This window comes from Leucopleurus acutus (assembly GCF_964270905.1).
Source record: "Leucopleurus acutus genome assembly, chromosome: 6".
NCBI lineage: Eukaryota > Metazoa > Chordata > Mammalia > Artiodactyla > Delphinidae > Leucopleurus > Leucopleurus acutus.
Genome location: NC_139149.1, coordinates 42,566,341 through 42,586,202, shown reverse-complemented (window position 1 = coordinate 42,586,202; position 19,862 = coordinate 42,566,341). Strand labels below are relative to the sequence as shown.

Sequence of the window (19,862 nt, the reverse complement as noted above, 5' to 3'; positions counted from 1 at the left end):
GCTGAGGTCATCTGGTCCTGCTACAAGTCCATGTTATTGACCCTCTGCTAGTCCAGAAAGACCTAACAATCCTTTTACCTCTATTTGTTCACCTGTCTCATTTTTAACTGAATATTTTCCAAAGGTTTTGGACTATTCTCAAGAAGTTGAAGATTGAGGCAATGCATAAAATCTAAACTCTCTCAATCATGAACTCTAACCTCCCTCAATCTCTACATTAATATGTGCATGTTTCTCAGGGCCTCTTCCTTCCTCTTGTCTCAGAGAAAAGAATGTCTCCTTTCCTCTCACTGTGGGATAGCATTCACCCTTTTGCCCTCAGCCAGCTCTTTTCTGACTATAAGCATACTTTTTTTGTTTTTATTACCCCTTGATTTACTGAGATTTGCAGATACTGTGTATTTTACAAATTGAAGGTTTGTGGCAACTCTGAGTTGAGTAAGTCTATCGGCATCATTTTTCCCAAAGCATTTGCTTACTTCATGTCTCTGTGTCATTTTGGTAATTCCACACTATTTCAAACTTTTAAATTATTATTATATTTGTTGTGCTGATCTGTGATCTTCGTTGTTAACTACTGTAGTTAGGTGCACCACGAACCACGCCCGTATAAAACAGTGAACCTAATCAATAAATGTTGTGTGTGTCCTCACTGCTACACCATCCGGCTGTTCCCCTGTCTCTCTTCTTTTCCTTGGGCCTCCCTATTCCCTGAGACCAATTAATAATCCTACGATGATCTCTAAGTGTTCAAGTGAAAGAAAATGTCCTACATCTCTCACTTTAAATCAAAAGCTAGAAATGATTAAGCTTAGTGAGGAAGGCGTGTTGAAAATCGAAATAGGCCTAAAGCTAGGCCTCTTGTGCCAAACAGCCAAGTTGTGAATGCAAATGGCAAGTTCTTGAAGGAAATTAAAAGTGCTACTCCAGTGAACACATGAATGGTAAGAAAGCAAAACAGCCTTATTGCTGATGTGGAGAAAGTTTGAGTGGTCTGGATAGAAGATCAAACCAGGGCTTCCCTGGTGGCGCAGTGGTTGAGAGTCTGCCTGCCGATGCGGGGGATGCGGGTTCGTGCCCCGGTCCAGGAAGACCCCACATGCCACGGAGTGGCTGGGCCCGTGAGCCATGGCCGCTGAGCCTGCGCGTCTGGAGCCTGTGCTCCACAACTGGAGAGGCCACAGCAGTGAGAGGCCCACGTACCGCAAAGAAAAAAGAAATAAAAGAAGATTAAACCAGCTACAAAATTCTCTTAAACCCAAGCCTAATCTAGTGCAAGGCCCTAACTCTCTTCAATTCTATGAAGGCTGAGAGAGGTGAGAAAGCTGCAGAAGAATGCTTCTAAAGCTAGAAGAGGTTGGCTTATTAGGTTTAAGGAAAGAAGTTGTCTCTATAACATAAACCTGCAAGGTGAAGCAGCAAGTGCTGATGTACAAGCTGCAAATTATCCAGAAATCTAGCTATTATTGAAGTTGCCTACACTAAAACACAGATTTTCAATGTAGATGAGACAACCTTATATTGGAAGAAAATGCCATCTTAAGACTTCCATAGTTAGAGAGGAGAAGTCAATGCCTGACTTTCAAAGCTTCAAAGGATAGGCTGACTCTCTTGTTAGGGGTTAAGGAAACTGGTGACTTTAAGTTGAAGCCAATGCTAATTTACCATTCTGAAAATCCCAGGGCCCTTAAGAATTGTGCTACATCTACTCCACCTGTGCACTATAAATAGAACAACAGAGCCTGGATGATAGCAAATCTCTTTACAACATGGTTTACTGAATGTTTTAAGCCCACTGTTGAGACTTACTAAGGTGAACCTGGTCACCTTAGTGCTCTAATGGAGATGTACAACAAGATTAATGATGTTTTCATGCCTGCTAACACAACATCCATTCTGCGGCCCATGGATCAAGGAGTAATTTTGACTTTCAATTCTTATTCTTTAAGAAACCCATTTCATTAGGCTATAGCTGCCATAGATAGTGATTCCTCTGATGGATCTGGGCAAAGTTAATTGAAAACTCTCTGGAAAGGATTCACCCTTCTAGATGCGATTAAGAACATTCATGATTCATGGGAAGAGGTCATAATATCAACATTAATAGGAATTTGGAAGAAGTTGATTCCAACCTTCAAGGATGACTTTGGGGGGTTCAAGACTTCACTGTAGGATGTAACTGCAGATGTGGTGGAAACAGCAAGAGAACTAGAATTAGAGATAGAGCCTGAAGATGTGACTGAATTGCTGCAATCTCATAACAAACCTTTAACAGATGTGGAGTTGCTTCTTATGAATGAGCAAAGGAAACAGTTTATTGAGATGGAATCTACTCCTGGTGAAGAGTCTGTGAAAACTGGGAAATGACAACAAAGGATTTAGAATATTACATAAATTTAGTTGATATAGCAGTGGCAGGATTTGAGAGGACTGACTCCAATTTTGAAAGAAGTCCTATGGATAAAATACTATCTAACATTGCATGCTACAGAGAAATAATTTGTGAAAGGAAGAGTCAATTGATGGGGTAAACTTTACTGTCGCTTATTTTATGAAAATCCCACAGTCATTAGGCATCAACACTGAGGCAAGACCCTTCACCACCAAAATATTATGACTTACTGTACGCTCAGATAATGGTTAGCATTTTTTAGCAAGTATTTTTTAAACTAAGGTATGTATATTTTTTAGACACAATGCTTTTGCACACTTAAAAGACTACAGCATAATGTAAACATAACTTTTAAATGCACCAGGAAACCAAAAATTTGTGTGACTTGCTTTATTGTGATATTTGCTTTATTGCAGTGGTCTGGAACCAAACCCACAGTCTCTGAGCTATGCCTGTACTCTTTCAGCTGCCTGTTCATTGACTATTACATTTGTGTTTTATGTGTTTGATTTCTAGATTGTCCCCTTGAGCTTACAAAACTGCTCATCTAAGTTCTACCCTAAACCATAATACATCTTCACTCCATCCTACTACATCTTCACTCCATCCTACTACTCATTCAAACCAGGGACATATATTTTCTATTCCCTTCACTGGTGACCTTATTGAAAGGATACTTTCTAACATACTCCTCAACTCCTCTTGACCTTCTCACTAGAATCTGGATCTTGCTCCCATCTCTATAATAACCTCTTTCTGAAAGGGCCCATTGATGATGAACTTCAACAGCCTTTCCCTGCCTTCTTCCTTTGAAAGCATTTAACACAATTTACCAACCTCCTTGCTTAAATTCTTTTCACTTCTGACTCCCATTGCATTGTTCTAGAGAGGTTTTTCCTTCTATCAGTTTAAATACTTATTTTATGATGTTTATTGATTCCCCTTCCTCTTCCTTTCCCTTGCTGGCTATCAGATCTCAGTCAAGCTTTTAGTTTCACATCTGTGACATGAGTATAATATACCATTACAGTATTGTTTTGCAGACATATGTGCTTAATAATTATCTTATTTTACCCAAAATGTAGTCTTCTCAAGGGTCTCTCAGTGGCACTTTTCTCTTTCTCTTTACCTGTATCAGATCATCGGTCATGTGCCTTTAACCATCACCTCTATGAGGAGGACTCCTGATCTCTGTTGTCTTTTCTCTCTTCCTTCCTCTGCATTGGTTGTGCTTTTCTAAGTACTCACTAGATGTTTACTTAAAAAACTCCTTCTGATTCTGCTCAGTGTATGTAACATAGAACTGAGAGTGTGCTACCACATCTGTTTCTCTTTCAAAGTCCTCTATTTTTTTCTAGCGTCCTAAGACTTTATTCATCAGACCTTATTTCATCAAACCACCTTCCAGCACCTTTTTCTTTTTTGCGTCATTCGGTCATTTCCCAAATACTTCCTTTTTTTTTTTCTTAAGTATTTTTGACACTTATCTCTGTTATCAGGGCCACTTTCCAATTTTAGTCCTTTTATTTTTAACCATTTGTTAATGGAACTCTCATGCTTCTAGAGTCTGCTACTTCTAAAATTTATCCTACAAATCACAGACAGATTAATTTCTCTAAATCAGAATTCCTCTAAAACTGTTGACCAGATGTTTCAAAACCTATTTTAATAAATGCCAGCTTTTTAGGGCTTCCCTGGTGGCGCAGTGGTTGAGAATCTGCCTGCTAATGCAGGGGACACAGGTTCGAGCCCTGGTCTGGGAGGATCCCACATGCCGCGGAGCAACTAGGCCCGTGAGCCACAACTACTGAGCCTGTGCATCTGGAGCCTGTGCTCTGCAACAAGAAAGGCCGCGACAGTGAAAGGCCCACGCACCGCGATGAAGAGTGGCCCCCGCTCGCCGCAACTAGAGAGCCCACGCACAAAAACGAAGACCCAACAGAGCCAAAAATAAATAAGTAAATTTATAAAAAATAAAATAAAATAAAAAAAAATAAATTCCAGCTTTTTATCTTGGCAGCAGGGATCTGGACCTACCCAATGAGCTCCTCCATTCCCTTTAACTATTTACCTGTACTTAAAGTGTTTAGTTATACCAGTAAATGCTTCACACTTTCCCACCTTGGTGCATTTGTTCACATCAATTTCCCACTTGAATTTTCCTTTGTAAACTCCCCTTATGTGTTCATACCTGCTCCATTCTTAAGTCAATGCAAAGTTGATATATTCCATACAGGCTGGCCTTAGTACAAGCCTCTTCCCTCCAGTTTGGTTGTACTCTTTCCCTTCTACCTTGTACTATAGCACTCTGTTTCTCTCAAGGCAATTGTCACTTCTTATTGAGTATTGTGAGTACTGAGTATTTGACTTCCATATTTGAAAGTCAAAATTACCTGCAATTTTACTTCTGAAATTGCAAAAAATTCTTTGCTTACATCTGCTAAATTGATAATAAAGATGCCTTCACTAATTCTAGGGTGTTTAAAGACCTTATCCTCTACTTAGAGTTCTGGGGATTGAGTTTGATAGTATATTAGAATTACAGATATAAAGCTTTATGACAATGCAGAGTAGTAAAGAGCTCAAAAAGTAAGTATTTGACAGGGAAAAATACTGAAGCTTTTCAGCAGAACTTGATAAGTCCAAAGAAATTGTGATAGAATACATTTGATTATTCAGTAATGCTAAAATGCAAGGCCTGTATTTTCTCCAAAAAGACAGTATATCCCATACTTCACACTGGGATAACCACCATGTGTGTGAAAAGCAGGTAGACAATAAAGAGACTCTAAGAGGCAGCCAATTAGTTTTTAGGAGTATAGACTTTGTATCTAGATTGACTGGGTTCAAAACTCAGTCCCACAGTGTGACCTTCAGCAAATCACTTAAACTCTACGCTTTAATTTGATCATCTATAAAATGGGGAAATACGTTTTTTGTTTTTTTTTTTTTTTGCGGTACGCGGGCCTCTCAATGTTGTGGCCTCTCCCGTTGCGGAGCACAGGCTCCGGACGCGCAGGCTCAGCAGCCATGGCTCACAGGCCCAGCCGCTCCGCGGCATGTGGGATCTTCCCGGACCGGGGCACGAACCTGTGTCCCCTGCATCAGCAGGCGGACTCTCAACCACTGCGCTACCAGGGAAGTCCGGGAAATACGTTTTAATGTAATACTCTTAGAATAGTATCAACACAAAGCAAGTACTGTACATTTAAATACTAATTTTAATGAAGAAGAGGAAAACATCTGTTTATCAAGATTATAATCAAGAAACACAAATACCATATGCTAACACATATATATGGAATCTAAGGGAAAAAAATGTCATGAAGAACCTAGTAAGGTAAGACAGGAATAAAGACACAGACCTACTAGAGAATGGACTTGAGGATATGGGGAGGGGGAAGGGTAAGCTGTGACAAAGTGAGAGAGTGGCGTGGACATATATACAGTACCAAACGTAAAATAGATAGCTAGTGGGAAGCAGCCGCATAGCACAGGGAGATCAGCTCGGTGCTTTGTGACCACCTAGAGGGGTGGGATAGGGAGGGTGGGAGGCAGGGAGACGCAAGAGGGAAGAGATATGGGAACATATGTATATGTATAACTGATTCACTTTGTTATAAAGCAGAAACTAACACACCATTGTAAAGCAATTATACTCCAATAAAGATGTTAAAAAAATAAATAAATAAAAATAAAAACATAATAAAAATAAAAGCTAATGGAGCCATGAATAAAAATATCAGTAAGTAATATTATGAATAGTAATAATAAAAAACAGATTATAATCAGCTTTATCTTATTGTTTTCAGAGTCTAATCAATTTTCAATAGAATTGTAATATTTTAGAGCTTTAAAAGCCCTACAGATTTGGTCAACCAAATTTAATTGCAATGTATTTATATGACTTGTTCAAGGACCCCCCCCCCAGGTAGTTAGTGGTCCAGTTAGGAAAACAATTTCTTTCTACATATAAATTATCTATCTATCTACCTATCTATCTATCTATCTATCTATCTATCTAATCATCTGCCAATCCATCATCTCTCAATTTATCCTTATAACTCACACAACAAAAGATTTGAGGTAGCTAATTCAAAATACACGTTTTCTGATTTCAAGCTCCAAATTTATGTACCACGTTTGCCTGTGAATGTTAGTACTGCTCTTCAAAGCAATTTCTTTTAAAGTTATTGAAACATCATTTCTTCTCACTAATCCTTTGATATATCAGGATTCTATTTAATCTTACTTGGCAAATAACCAAGATCGCTGGAGAAAAAGTGTAAAGAAGATTTGTGAGACCATAGCTCAGCTTCAGGCTGTTACTTGAAACAGTCAAATTACACAATATCTAGACTGTTAATGTTTAGCTCTGTATTAATAACATTTCTCACATATTATAAACCATGATAAAGAAAAATGATAAGCATAAATATTTTATTATTTACACAAATGTGAGGCAAATAGTTGAAATGTTTCCATAATTTTGATTTTTTCAAATCATAAAATACAATGACTTCATTTTGTTAACCTCTGTGAAGGTTTAAACCCAAAGGAAAATTAGACGCTGTGAGTATCTCTCTGTCCTTCCATATTCTGTCAAGTATACTCAATACAGAAAACAGAAGAAAGGAATCAAAGGCATAGCCATCCTTTTACTAGAGTAACGAATAATTGCATATTGAATGTAATTAAAGTTTTTTTCAGAGGAAAAAATGGGAAGTTTAGTGGAATACTGCACACCACAACACTCATTTGAACATATGCTGAGTAAGGAGATGCAGATTTTGGTAGAGAAGAAACTGTTACTTTAAAAGTTTATGCTGACTTAGGCTCTGAGAAAGGGAAGCTTGCTCAAATCCTGTAGAGTTTATGGAACACAGTTTCAAAGCTATTTTTATTTTTTCTTTATTTTGTTTATTTTATTTTTTTAGGTTTTGACAAGGTTTAACTTACTTTTCTTTTTTTGAATTTTATTTTATTTTATAGAGCAGGTTCTTATTAGTTATGTATTTTATACATATAAGTGTATATATGTCAACCCCAATCTCCCAATTTATCCCACCACCATCACCCAGGCCCCACCCCATTTCCCACCTTGGTATCCATACATTTGTTCTCTACATCTGCTTCTCTAATTCTCCCTTGCAAACTGGTTCATCTGTAGCATTTTTCTAGATTCCACATATATGCGTTAATATATGATATTTGTTTTTCTCTTTCCAACTTACTTCACTCTGTATGACATTCTCTAGGTCCATCCACGTCTGTACAGAAAAAACAATTTCATTCCTTTTTATGGCTGAGTAATACTCCATGGTATGTGGGTACCATATCATCTTTATCCATTCCTCTGTTGATGGACATTTAGGTCGTGTCCATGTCCTGGCTACTGTAAATAGTGCTCCAATGAACAGTGGGGTGAATGTGTCATTTTGAATTATGGTTTTCTCAGGGTATATGCCCAGTAGTGGGATTATTGGGTCATATGGTAGCTCTATTTTTACTTTTTTAAGGAACCTCCATACTGTTCTCCATAGTGGCTGTACCAATGTACATTCCCATCAACAGTGCAAGTGGGTTCCCTTTTCTCCACATCCTCTCCAGCATTTGTTGTTTGGAGATTTTCTGATGAGGCCCTTTCTAACTGGTGTGAGGTGATACCTCATTGTAGTTTTGATTTTCATTTCTCTAATAATTAGTGATGTTGAGCATTTTTTCATGTGTTTGTTGGCCACCTGTATGTCTTCTTTGAAGAAATGTCTATTAAGGTCTTCTGTCCATTTTTTGATTTGCTTTTTTTTTTAATCAAAGTTACTTTTTTAAAATTTTATTTTCTAACATCTTTATTGGAGTATAATTGCTTTTCAATGGTGTGTTAGTTTCTGCTTTATAACAAAGTGAATCAGCTATACATACACATATTTCCTCATATCTCCTCCCTCTTGCATCTCCCCTCCCACGCTCCCTATCCCACCCCTTTAGGTGGTCACTAAGCACCGAGGTGATCTCCCTGTGCTATGCACCTGCTTCCCACTAGCTATTTATTTTACATTTGTTAGTGTATATATGTCACTGCTACTCTCTCACTTCATTCCAGCTTACCCTTCCCCCTCCCCGTGTCCTCAAGTCCATTCTCTACATCTGCATCTCTATTCCTGTCCTGCCCTTAGGTTCATTAGAACCATTTTTTTTAAATTTTAGATTCCATATATATGTGTTAGCATTCGATATTTGTTTTTCTCTTTCTGACTTACTTCACTCGGTATGACAGACTCTAGGTCCATCCACCTCATTACAAATAACTCAATTTCGTTTCTTTTTATGGCTGAGTAATATTCCATTGTATATATGTGCCACATCTTCTTTATCCATTTCTCTGTTGACAGACATTTAGGTTGCATCCATGTCCTGGCTATTGTGAATAGAGCTGCAATGAACATTGTGGTACATTACTCTTTTTGAATTATGGTTTTCTCAGGGTATATGCCCAGGAGTGGGATTGCTGGGTCATATGGTAGTTCTAGTTTTAGTTTTTTAAGGAAGCTCCATACTGTTCTCCATAGTGGCTGTATCAATTTACATTCCCGCCAACACAGCAAGAGGGTTCCCTTTTCTCCACACCCTCTCCAGCATTTATTCTTTGAAGATTTTTTGATGATGGCTATTCTGACCGGTGTGAGGTGATACCTCACTGCAGTTCTGATCTGCATTTCTCTAATGATTAGTGATGTTGAGCATCCTTTCATGTATTTGTTGGCAATCTGTATATCTTCTCCAGAGAAATGTCTATTTAGATCTTCTGCCCATTTTTAGACTGGGTTGTTTGTTTTTTTGATATTCAGCTGCATAAGTTGCTTGTAAATTTTGGAGATTAATCCTTTTTCAGTTTCTTCATTCGGAAATATTTTCTCCCATTCAGATGGTTGTCTTTTCATCTTGATTATGGTTTCCTTTGCTGTGCAAAAGCTCTTGTTTGCTTAGGTCCCATTTGTTTTCTGTTTTTATTTCCATTTCTCTAGAAGATGGGTCAAAAGGATCTTGCTGTGATTTATGTCATAGAGCATTCTGCCTATGTTTTCCTCTAAGAGTTTTATAGTGTCTGGCCTTAAATTTGGGTCTTTAATCCATTTTAAGTTTATTTTTCTGTATGGTGTTAGGGAGTGTTCTAATTTCATTTTTTTACATATAACTGTCCAGTTTTCCCAGCACCACTTACTGAGGAGGCTGTCTTTTCTCTACTGTATATTCTTGTATCCTTTATCATAAATAAGGTGACCATATGCATGTGGGTTTATCTCTGGACTTTCTATCCTGTTCCATTGATCTATATTTCTGTTTTTGTGCCAGTACCATACTGTCTTGATTACTGTAGCTTAGTAGTACAGTCTGAAGTCTGGGAGCCTGATTCCTCCAGCTCCGTTTTTCTTTCTCAAGATTGCTTTGGCTATTTGAGGTTTTTGTGTTTCCAAACAAATTGTGAAATTTTTTGTTCTAGTTTTGTGAAAAATGCCATTGGTAGTTTGATAGGGATTGCATTGAATCAGTAGATTGCTTTGGGTAGTAGTGTCATTTTCACAATGTTGATTCTTCCAATCTAGGAACATGGTATATCTCACCATCTGTTTGTATCATCTTTAATTTCTTTCATTAGTGTCTTATAGTTTTCTGCATACAGATCTTTTGTAACCTTAGGTAGGTTTATTCCTAGGTATTTTATTCTTTTTTGCTGCAATGATACATGGGAGTGTTTCCCTAATTTCTCTTTCAGATTTTCCATCATTAGTGTCTAGGAATGCAAGAGATTTCTGTGCATTAATTTTGCATTCTGCTACTTTACCAAATTCATTGATTAGCTTTAGTAGTTTTCTGGTAGTGTCTTTAGGATTCTGTATGTATAGTATCATATCATCGGCCAACAATGACAACTTTATTTCTACTTTTCTGATTTGGATTCCTTTTATTTCTTTTTCCTCTCTGATTGCTGTGGCTAAAACTTCCAAAACTATGTTGAATAACAGCGGTGAGAGTGGACAACATTGTCTTGTTCCTATCTTAGAGGAAATGGTTTCAGTTTTTCATCACTGAGAATGATGTTGGCCATGTGTTTGTCATATATGGCCTTTATTATGTTGAGCTAAGTTCCCTCTATGCCTACTTTCTGGTGGGTTTTTTTATCATAAATGGGCACTGAATTTTGTCAAAAGCTTTTTCTGCATCTACTGAGACGATCACATGGTTTTATCCTTCGATTTGTTAATAAGGTGTATCACATTGATTGATTTGCGTATATTGAAGAATCCGTGCATTCCTGGGATAAACCCCACTTGATCATGGTGTATTATGCTTTTAATGTGCTGTTGGATTCTCTTTGCTAGTGTTTTGTTGAGGAATTTTGCATTTATGTTCATCAGTGATATTGGCCTGTAGTTTTCTCTTTTTGTGACATCTTTGTCTGGTTTGGTATCAGGGTGATGGTGGCCTTGTAGAAGGAGTTTGGGAGTGATCCTCCCTCTGCTATATTTTGGAAGAGTTTGAGAAGGATAGGTGTTAGCTCTTCTCTAAATGTTTGACAGAATTTGCCTGTGAAGCCATCTGGTCCTGGGCTTTTGTTTGTTGGAAGACTTTTAGTCACAGTGTCAATTTCAGTGCTTGTGAGTGGTTTGTTTATATTTTCTATTTCTTCCTGGCTCAGTCTCGGAAGGTTATGCTTTTCTAAGAATTTGCCCATTTCTTCCAGGTTGTCCATTTTATTGGCATAGAGTTGTTTGTAGTAATCTCTCATGCTCCTTTGTGTTTCTTCAGTGTCAGTTGTTACTTCTCCTTTTCCATTTCTAATTCTATTGATTTGAGTTTTCTCCCCTTTTTTCTTGATGAGTTTGGCTAATGGTTTATTGATTTTGTTTATCTTCTCAAAGAACCAGCCTTTAGTTTTATTGATCTTTACTATTGTTTCCCTCATTTTTCATTTATTTTTGATCTGATCTCTATGATTTCTTTTCTCTGTTAATTTTTGGGTTTTTTTGTTCTCCTTTCTCTAATTGATTTAGGTGTAAGGTTAGGTTGTTTATTTGAGATGTTTCTTATTTCTTGAGGTAGGATTGTATTGCTATAATCTTACTTCTTAGAACTGCTGTTGCTGCATCCCATGGGTATTGGGTCATCGTGTTTTATTTTCATTTGTTTTTAGGTATTTTTTAGTTTCCTCTGATTTCTTCAGCAATCTGTTGGTTATTTAGTAGTGTATTGTTTAGCCTCCATGTGTTGTTATTTGTTACAGATTTTTTCCCATAATTGATATCGAGTCTCATAACGTTGTTTTTGGAAAAGATACTTGATACTATTTCAATTTTCTTAAATTTAGCAAGGCTTTATTTGTGACCCAAGATATGATCTATCCTGGAAAATGGTGTATGAGCACTTGAGAAGAAAGTATATTCTGTTGTGTTGGGATGGAATGTCCTTTAAATATCAATTAAGTCCACCTTGTTTAACGTATCATTTAAAGCCTGTGTTTCCTTATTTGTTTTCATTTACGATGGTCTGTCCATTGGTGAACGTGGGGTGTTAAAGTCCCCTACTATGATTGTGTTACTGTCGATTTCCCCTTTTATGGCTGTTAGCATTTGCCTTATGTATTGAGGTGCTCCTTTATTGGGTGAATAAATATTTACAATTGTTATATCTTCTTCTTGGATTGATCCCTTGATCATTATGTAGTGTCCTTCTTTGTCTCTTGTAATAGTCTTTATTTTAAACACTATTTTGACTTTGAGAATTGTCTATGAGAACTGCTACTCCAGGTTTCTTTTGATTTCCATTTGCATGGAATATCTTTTTCCATCCCCTCACGTTCCGTCTGTATGTGTCTCTAGGTCTGAAATGGGTCTGTTTTAGACAGCATATATACTGGTCTTGTTTTTGTGTCGATTCAGCCAGTCTATGTTTTTTGGTTGGAACATTTACATTTAAGGTAGTTATCAATATGTATGTTCCTATTACCATTTTCTAAATTGTTTTGGGTTTATTATTGTAGGTCTTTTCCTTCTCTTGTGTTTCCTGCCTAGAGAAGTTCCTTTAGCAGTTGTTGTAAAGCTGGTTTGGTGGTGCTGAATTCTCTTAGCTTTTGCTTGTCTATAAAGGTTTTGATTTCTCTGTCGAATCTGAATGAAATCGTTGCTGGGCAGAGTAATTTTGATTGTAGGTTTTTCCCTTTCATCACTTTAAATATGTCCTGCCACTCCTTCTGGCTTGCACAGTTTCTTCTGAAAGATCAGCTGTTAACCTTATGGGGATTCCCTTGGATGTTATTTGTTGTTTTTTTCCTTGCTGCTTTTTTTTTTTTTTTTTGAGTTTCCTTGCTGCTTTTAATGTATTTTCTTTGTATTTAATTTTTGATAGTTTGATTAATATGTGTCTGGGCACGTTTCTCCTTAGATTTATCCTGTATTGGATTCTCTGCTCTTCCTATACTTGATTCACTATTTCCTTCCCCTATTAGGGAAGTTTTCAACTGTTATCTCTTCAAATTTTTTTTCAGTCCCTTTCTTTTTCTTTTCTTCTTCTGGAACCCCTATAATTCGAATGTTGGTGTATTTAATGTTGTCCCAAAGGTCTCTGAAACTGTCCTCAATTCTTTTCATTCTTTTTTCTTTATTCTGCTCTGCAGTAGTTATTTCCACTATTTTATCTTCCAGGTCACTTATCCGTTCTGCCTCAGTTATTCTGCTACTGATTCCTTCTAGAGAATTTTTAATTTCATTTTTTGTGTTGTTCATCATTGTTTGTTTGCTCTTTAGTTCTTCTAGGTCCTTGTTAAATGGTTCTTGTATTTTCTCCATTCTGTTTCCCAGATTTTTTTTATCATCTTTACTATCATTACTCTGAATTCTTTTTCAGTTAGATTGCCTATTTCCTGTTCATGTTTGGTCTGGTGGGTTTTTACCTTGCTTCATGTGCTGTGTGTTTCTCTGTCTTATCATTTTGCTTAACTCACTGTTTTTGGGGTCTCCTTTTTGCAGGCTGCAGGTTTGTAGTTCCTGTTGTTTTTGGTGTCTGTCCCCAGTGGCTAAGGTTGGTTCAGTGGGTTGTGTAGGCTTCCTGTTGGAGGGGACTGGTACCTGTGTTCTGGTTGGTGGGGCTAAATCTTGTCTTTCTGGTGGGCAGACCGCATCTGGTGGTATGTTCTGGGGTGTTTGTGACCTTATTATGATTTTAGGCAGCCTCTCTGCTAATGGGTGGGGTTATGTTCCTGTCTTGCTAGTTGTTTGGCATAAGGTGTCCAGCACTGTAGCTTACTGGTTGTTGAGTGGAGCTGGGTCTTAGCGTTGAGATGGAGATCTCTCAGAGAACTTCAGCCATTTGATATTACGTGGAGCCAGGGGGTGTCTGGTGGACCAATTTTTTGAACTTGGCTCTCCCTCCTCATAGGCACAGGCCTGACACCCAGCCGGAGCACCAAGACCCTGTCAGCCACATGGCTGCTAGTGTTGGAGGGTCTCCTGCAGAGGCAGGGGTTGGCTGTGGCGTACCACGGGGACAAGGACACTGGCAGCAGAAGTTCTGGGAAGTACTCCTTGGCATGAGCCCTCCCAGAGTCTGCCATTAGCCCCCTCAGACATAGGTTTTTGTTTTATGGGATAAAATTTTCAACATGTAGTTAAAGCTGGTCTTCCTAAAGCCAGGCTGCCTGCAGCAGCAAGTTTTTCCAGTCCCTTTTCCAAGCCTAATCAAAGCTATTTTTAAGTTCTGCTTAGTATGGGCAAGTGGCTCGTTTTTCTGCCAAAGAATCCATTTACCAAGAAATACTGGAATCAAATACCTTAACCTGTGCTTAAAGACCTATATTACAAAAAAGGAATAGTTATTTTTTCCTTTTTCCTTAATCCTTTTTCATAATCCTCACCACCTGATAAAACTCTAAGCTTCCAAAGGGAATGTATAGTAAATGGTGCAAATTTTAATCTTTCCTTTTGCTTTCATTTAATGCTTCAGACGGGTCAAAATAACAATGAGGCCAGATGTTTTTAAATGTTTTTGTTAACGTGATACAATTATTCAGTATATAAATGTGATATTTAGTTGATGACCCTGTAATCTTTCTATACCACTCCTGTTTTCTTCTCATCTCAACAGATTGCTAGGAACGTCTTGTAAATTATCTTCTAAACCATTAGGAAGTAAATATACTGTAAATGTACTATTTTCTCCAAGGAATACAGATTTAAAGATTCCACTTGAGGTAGAATTTTTCTTTTTCTCAAAGTCAACATATATTAGATTTTAACACAAGTAGGGTTGAATGTTGGACTGTTGAACATTCTGAAGTCCTTTCAAAGTCTATTCTATGCACAGCCTTGACCTTACCCTGTGCTGTTGCTTTAGTATCTCCTATTGTAAAGAAGTGTCTCACAGGCTTTATCTGTTTCTGCTTTCTTTCCTCCAATTTAAAAGTGTATTTTCATTGGACTGAGGAAAATACAATAAAGAAAACCTGATAGATAAAAATTAAGAAATATATTACTAGTTGCTATTATAGAATTAGAAGTATTGTCATATTTGTATAAGATTTTACAGAATAAACTAGGTGTTTTTCATTTATTATACTTCCTAGAGGAACTATAAATTGGAGTCAGTAATGATTTGGGGGGAAAAAATCAAATTGGCAAAAGTTATACAAGAATACTAAAACACATTTCATATTGCTTGATTGCATAATTCTAAAGAGACTACATTATTGCGAAAACTGTGGATCACAGACATACATGGCAAAAACATAAAGTGTAAAACTCTTAGTTGACTTTAGACTATTAAAAATAGAGACAGGGCTTAGTAAAAAATTTAGATATTAACCACCATTAAAATTTTTATTTGTGATAAAATGTTAATGGCATAGAAAAATACTAATGATATATCAATTTTTAGATTGTGTGGAAATGTATCTGGAAAGTAATGCTCTGGAAGTAAATATAACAAAATACTAAAAGAACTGGTTCATTGGTGTTCTGCTTCTTTAAACTTACAGATACTCATCACATTTATTTTTCAATGCATATATCTGTTAGTTATATTACCAGAAATAAATTTAAAATAACTATTTTCAAATAGTTTCAAATTTCATTTAATATTTTATAGCACTTCACCAGTTAAGCAAGGCAGGGAGAATAATTTTCCACTTTATAGTTGAGAAGAATTGGGTAAATTCCCAATAGGAGGAGCTTGAAATAAAACCCAGATCCTCCAAAGCCAGCTTTAATGCTTCTTCTATGATATCATACTAGAAGGATACAGGAAATAATATATGTGAATATTCTACGAGTTTTTCGCAATGATTGTAATCCAAGTTGTTATTAATACCATTGTTTAATTTATTTGATCTTCTTTATAAATTCCTAATTCCAATTGAGGGAAAAATAAATGTATGAGATCAGACAAATGTTAATAAAAATGGATACCAAAGTCAAATGTGTCAGAAGTAAAAACTCATAATTATCAATACATCTATGTTTAATTTATTATGCTAGCATGGATTAGAAGAAAATCTAAAACTCTTTTGTTTTACTTTAGAAAAATACTGAACATGGTACTCAATGTAAGAAAGAGGGGAGTCATACTGAGAATATTAATAGTGACTAAATGTGAAAAAAGTCCATAAGGTAAGACACAAAGGGTAAAGAAAGATAAATAGACTTGATAAATAACTCATAGGCTTTTAATTAAGTAATCTATTTCAATCAGTGAGAAATTAAAGTAGAGACTAATACTTTTATAACTATTTATTTAGGGTTACTTACAGAGCATAATTAGGAGACTAACGCCATCAATAAGATTAAAGAGCCAGGGTCTTTTCCAGAAGCACACACCACTCTATCCGTTGACACAATTTAGCTCCTGTACATCCACTTGCTAGCCAGTTGTCCTGGCCTCTTCCCCTTATCCAGCAGACTTACAGCTGGTGCCAGATAGTGAGCAACTTTAGTGCAGAGATAGCTCTATTCAGCTTTGCATGTGTAGAACCTAACACAGTGCTCAACAGTGTTTGCGTATGTGTTTTTTCATGTGGAAAAACATGCAAAACTAAACTATTGCTCATTTCAATAGCCTGAACCAAATCAACTGAACAGTTATATTTATTGTATAGAAAAAATGCATACTACACCCCCAAACTAATTAAATGATCTGGGAGATTATCTGCACTACCAGATAACTTATGCTACCAGTTAAAATATCTCATTTTAAAAATGTTCGTAATTTTAATAAGTGCAAAACATTATGTAGGCAAAAGAAAACACATCAACAGAGCATATTTGACACACAGCCTCTTGGTTTATGACCCCTGGTTTAACGATTTGATTACTGTATTGTTGCACATATAATTGAGATATTCCTGAAAAGTCACATAATTTGACTACTAAAATATCAAGGACAGTTTACTGATTAAAGAAAACTAAATAGAAAGAAGAACAAAGCTGGACTATGTATGCTATGCTATTATTTCATACTCATAACTTCACAATTGCCAAGCATGTCGCAAACTCCACTTATTATCAAAAAGAAAATATCAAAGCCCAGAGGTTGAGAATAGAATAATAAGTATAACCATTATAAACTTTACTTTAAATGAGGTATAACTAAGGTTAGGTTACAAGTTCAAGTTGTTCCTCTATGTATGCAAATGCATGATTGTATTTCTAAATGATGACTAGCCAATTACAGTCACTAGAAAGTTCTGTCATAACTGACATTTTAAATAAAGCATTATAAAGAAAACCAAAATTTCAACCTAATTTTAATCACTTTAGCTATTCAGAATTCTGTTAATCAAGTAGGAAAAAAATTGTCTTTAACACCTAGAATGATTTATCTGTTTGTATGAATGTGAGAAAAATGATCACATCCTCGAGTAATAGATTACAAGTACAAAGAAAGTTCACATTACAGCTATGCTGATGAAAATTACCTGCAGGCTATTACAACACAGCCAGTGAATTAATTAACCTTTTGCCATAAGAATCTAGAAACTTCAGCAAAGACTGAGCTTTCTCTTTCTCTTGCTCCAGCTCTCTTAGCATTGAAATACTGCTCCTTCACAGTGAAATACTGTGCAGTTACTAAGGCAAACAAATAAAATATACTCAGATTTCATCATCTCTCCATGTTATTACAATAAAATCACATAAATTGTGATGAAAATATAGCAATTTGGATGTTTCCTCTTTTGCTTTAGTTAATGAAAGATGAGAAATAATGGTAGATTTCTATGTAGATCTTTACTTTTATGAATAAGATGAGCAATTTCTTACTATGAATGTTGGCTAGCTCTTAATTATTTACCTTTTGACTCTGTGAGAAGATAAAGTTTAAAAAAGTATGTCTTTTGCCAATGTGTTAAAAAAGTAAGGATGCACATGCAATCTTTAAACCTCTTTTTCAAATAACACATTGTCTATATTTGAGTGTATTGGTCATGTATTTCGATAATTTTCACTTGGGATCTGAAGCTGAAAAATTATCTAACACTAAATGAAACCATGATCTAAGAAAATAGGATTTTTAACAAACAATGGTAATATGAGCCATTGTATTTCCTCAAGTTGTTAGAGGCAAGGATCAATAAGACAAGATGAATGTGAAGATGACAGCAAGAGTTAAGGACTGCTAAATTACACTCCAAATATTGAGATAATAATTTCACATCCTTACGCAACTGTTTGGAACTACATGTTAGTTTCTTTTTGATGTAGTTAATATATCCTTAAGAGGGTTAACAGTGCCAATATTTAATTGTCCAATAACAAGTATTGAGAGCTGTTCACTTCCATTAGCCAATTTTTTGAGCTAGTTTTAATTAATTCATTATATAATTAGTCTTGTCAATAGATAAGTCATTCTCTCAGTAGGCTAGGAGACATTCTTGTCTAGATAATGGGTTATATATACTGTTTTAGAATGTTAGGGTACTTCTTTATTGTTCCAACCAAATGATGATTTACCAGATTCATCTTTAAAGAGCTAAACTAGTGAACTCCCTCCCCAAGTATTGTTCAGGAAATCAATTTTTGGTTGCAGGCAAGAGGCACACAATAGTATCTTAAAATAAGAAGGTGATAATTTTATATTAATAAAGCAGATAATGCTTATCTAGACAACTAAAGATTTATATGATAGTTCTTATTTTGTATTAAGGGCAAACACATATTTTAAACGTAAATATTTCAACTTAAGTAGCTTTTTAAATAATTTGGAACAAACAATAAATCCTTCATAATTGTTCATATATTAAAATTTTCCAAATGGAGCTTTCTTTTGTATCTATAGGGAAGATAGCTCTTTAAGGTTGGTAAATTTAAAATATTTACTAAAACATTTTTGGTTATATCTCTGTTATAAACTATATTACATCTACCTGAAGTATCAAGGCTAACACATACCTGTCACATAGAAAATTCACAATACATATGTTTTGAATATAAGAATACACAGTTTCACAAAAATTGGCACTTCTTCCAGTACTTAAATTTGTCTGTGCAATTTAAAGTAGATTTAATATTGTCATTGATTCTTATATGATCATGTAAAACGTGATAATACATATATGCATATGAATAAAAAGTATATGTCTTCAAAAGTCTAAAAAATGATCATACAAATTGATAATATTCCTTAATTATTATAGCAATACACATGCTATGCTTTGGAAGATATGCTCTACATACCTAACAGGTAATGTTCTGTCTCCTTTCCTTCTATCCATTTCTCTTTGGGGAACAGGATACCAACGGAAATTCAGTTTCCAGTTAAAACCCCCATAAGTCATGTCTGACCCGGCCATATATTCAAAGGTATCATCACTAATCACATCAATGATGGGGCATACAACTGTTTTCCTGCAGAAAAATTAAAATCAGTTTACATATAAATAATAATTTAAATGTTACCTTAGCTTCTTTAAACTTAATATAGCTGATATGTTGAAATTTATTTTGTGACTTTAATTTGCCTTTATTTTCATGTTATCCTTTTTCTCTGTAAAATTACTTCCTTTTACTGCATCTTACTTCAGTCTACTTTTATTCTATCATGTATAATCTAATCAAATATACTAATTGATCTTCAAGCTGACTTCCAAATGCATTCTAGATACTAACTCAGCGGGATGAACATGGTCTATTTTTCATAAAACCTCCACTCACAGCATGATTAGCAGAGCTGCTTTGATATTATGCATCATTTTAGCTATAGACCACTGAAAATCAACAGCATGTGGGGAGTGAAGAATGAATGATGGCAAATTAAATCTGGTAGTTTGACTCTCAAAGGCAATAGGTAAGTTTAAAGAGATAGTTCAGAGAAAACCTTCATAGAAAAACAAACAAATGAAAATCCAAGAAGCAACGATAAAAATCATGATCATCAGTATAAGTAAATATTTCCTATGAATGACATTAGTGTCATGACAATTTCTGAG

At 35.7% G+C, this 19,862-nt stretch overlaps 1 protein-coding gene across 4 annotated transcripts in view; it reads right to left on the bottom strand.

The window, feature by feature from the left end:
- GALNT13 (polypeptide N-acetylgalactosaminyltransferase 13) overlaps positions 1-19,862 on the bottom strand; it is a gene marked incomplete at its 3' end in the record, with an annotated part of 559,595 nt that overhangs the window by 204,718 nt on the left and 335,015 nt on the right. For all 4 annotated transcript variants that reach the window (XM_082841320.1, XM_082841322.1, XM_082841323.1 and 1 more), the window contains one exon: positions 19,111-19,281. In XM_082841320.1, the coding sequence (XP_082697446.1) occupies positions 19,111-19,281 (171 nt within the window). The remainder of the gene's footprint in view (positions 1-19,110; positions 19,282-19,862) is intronic.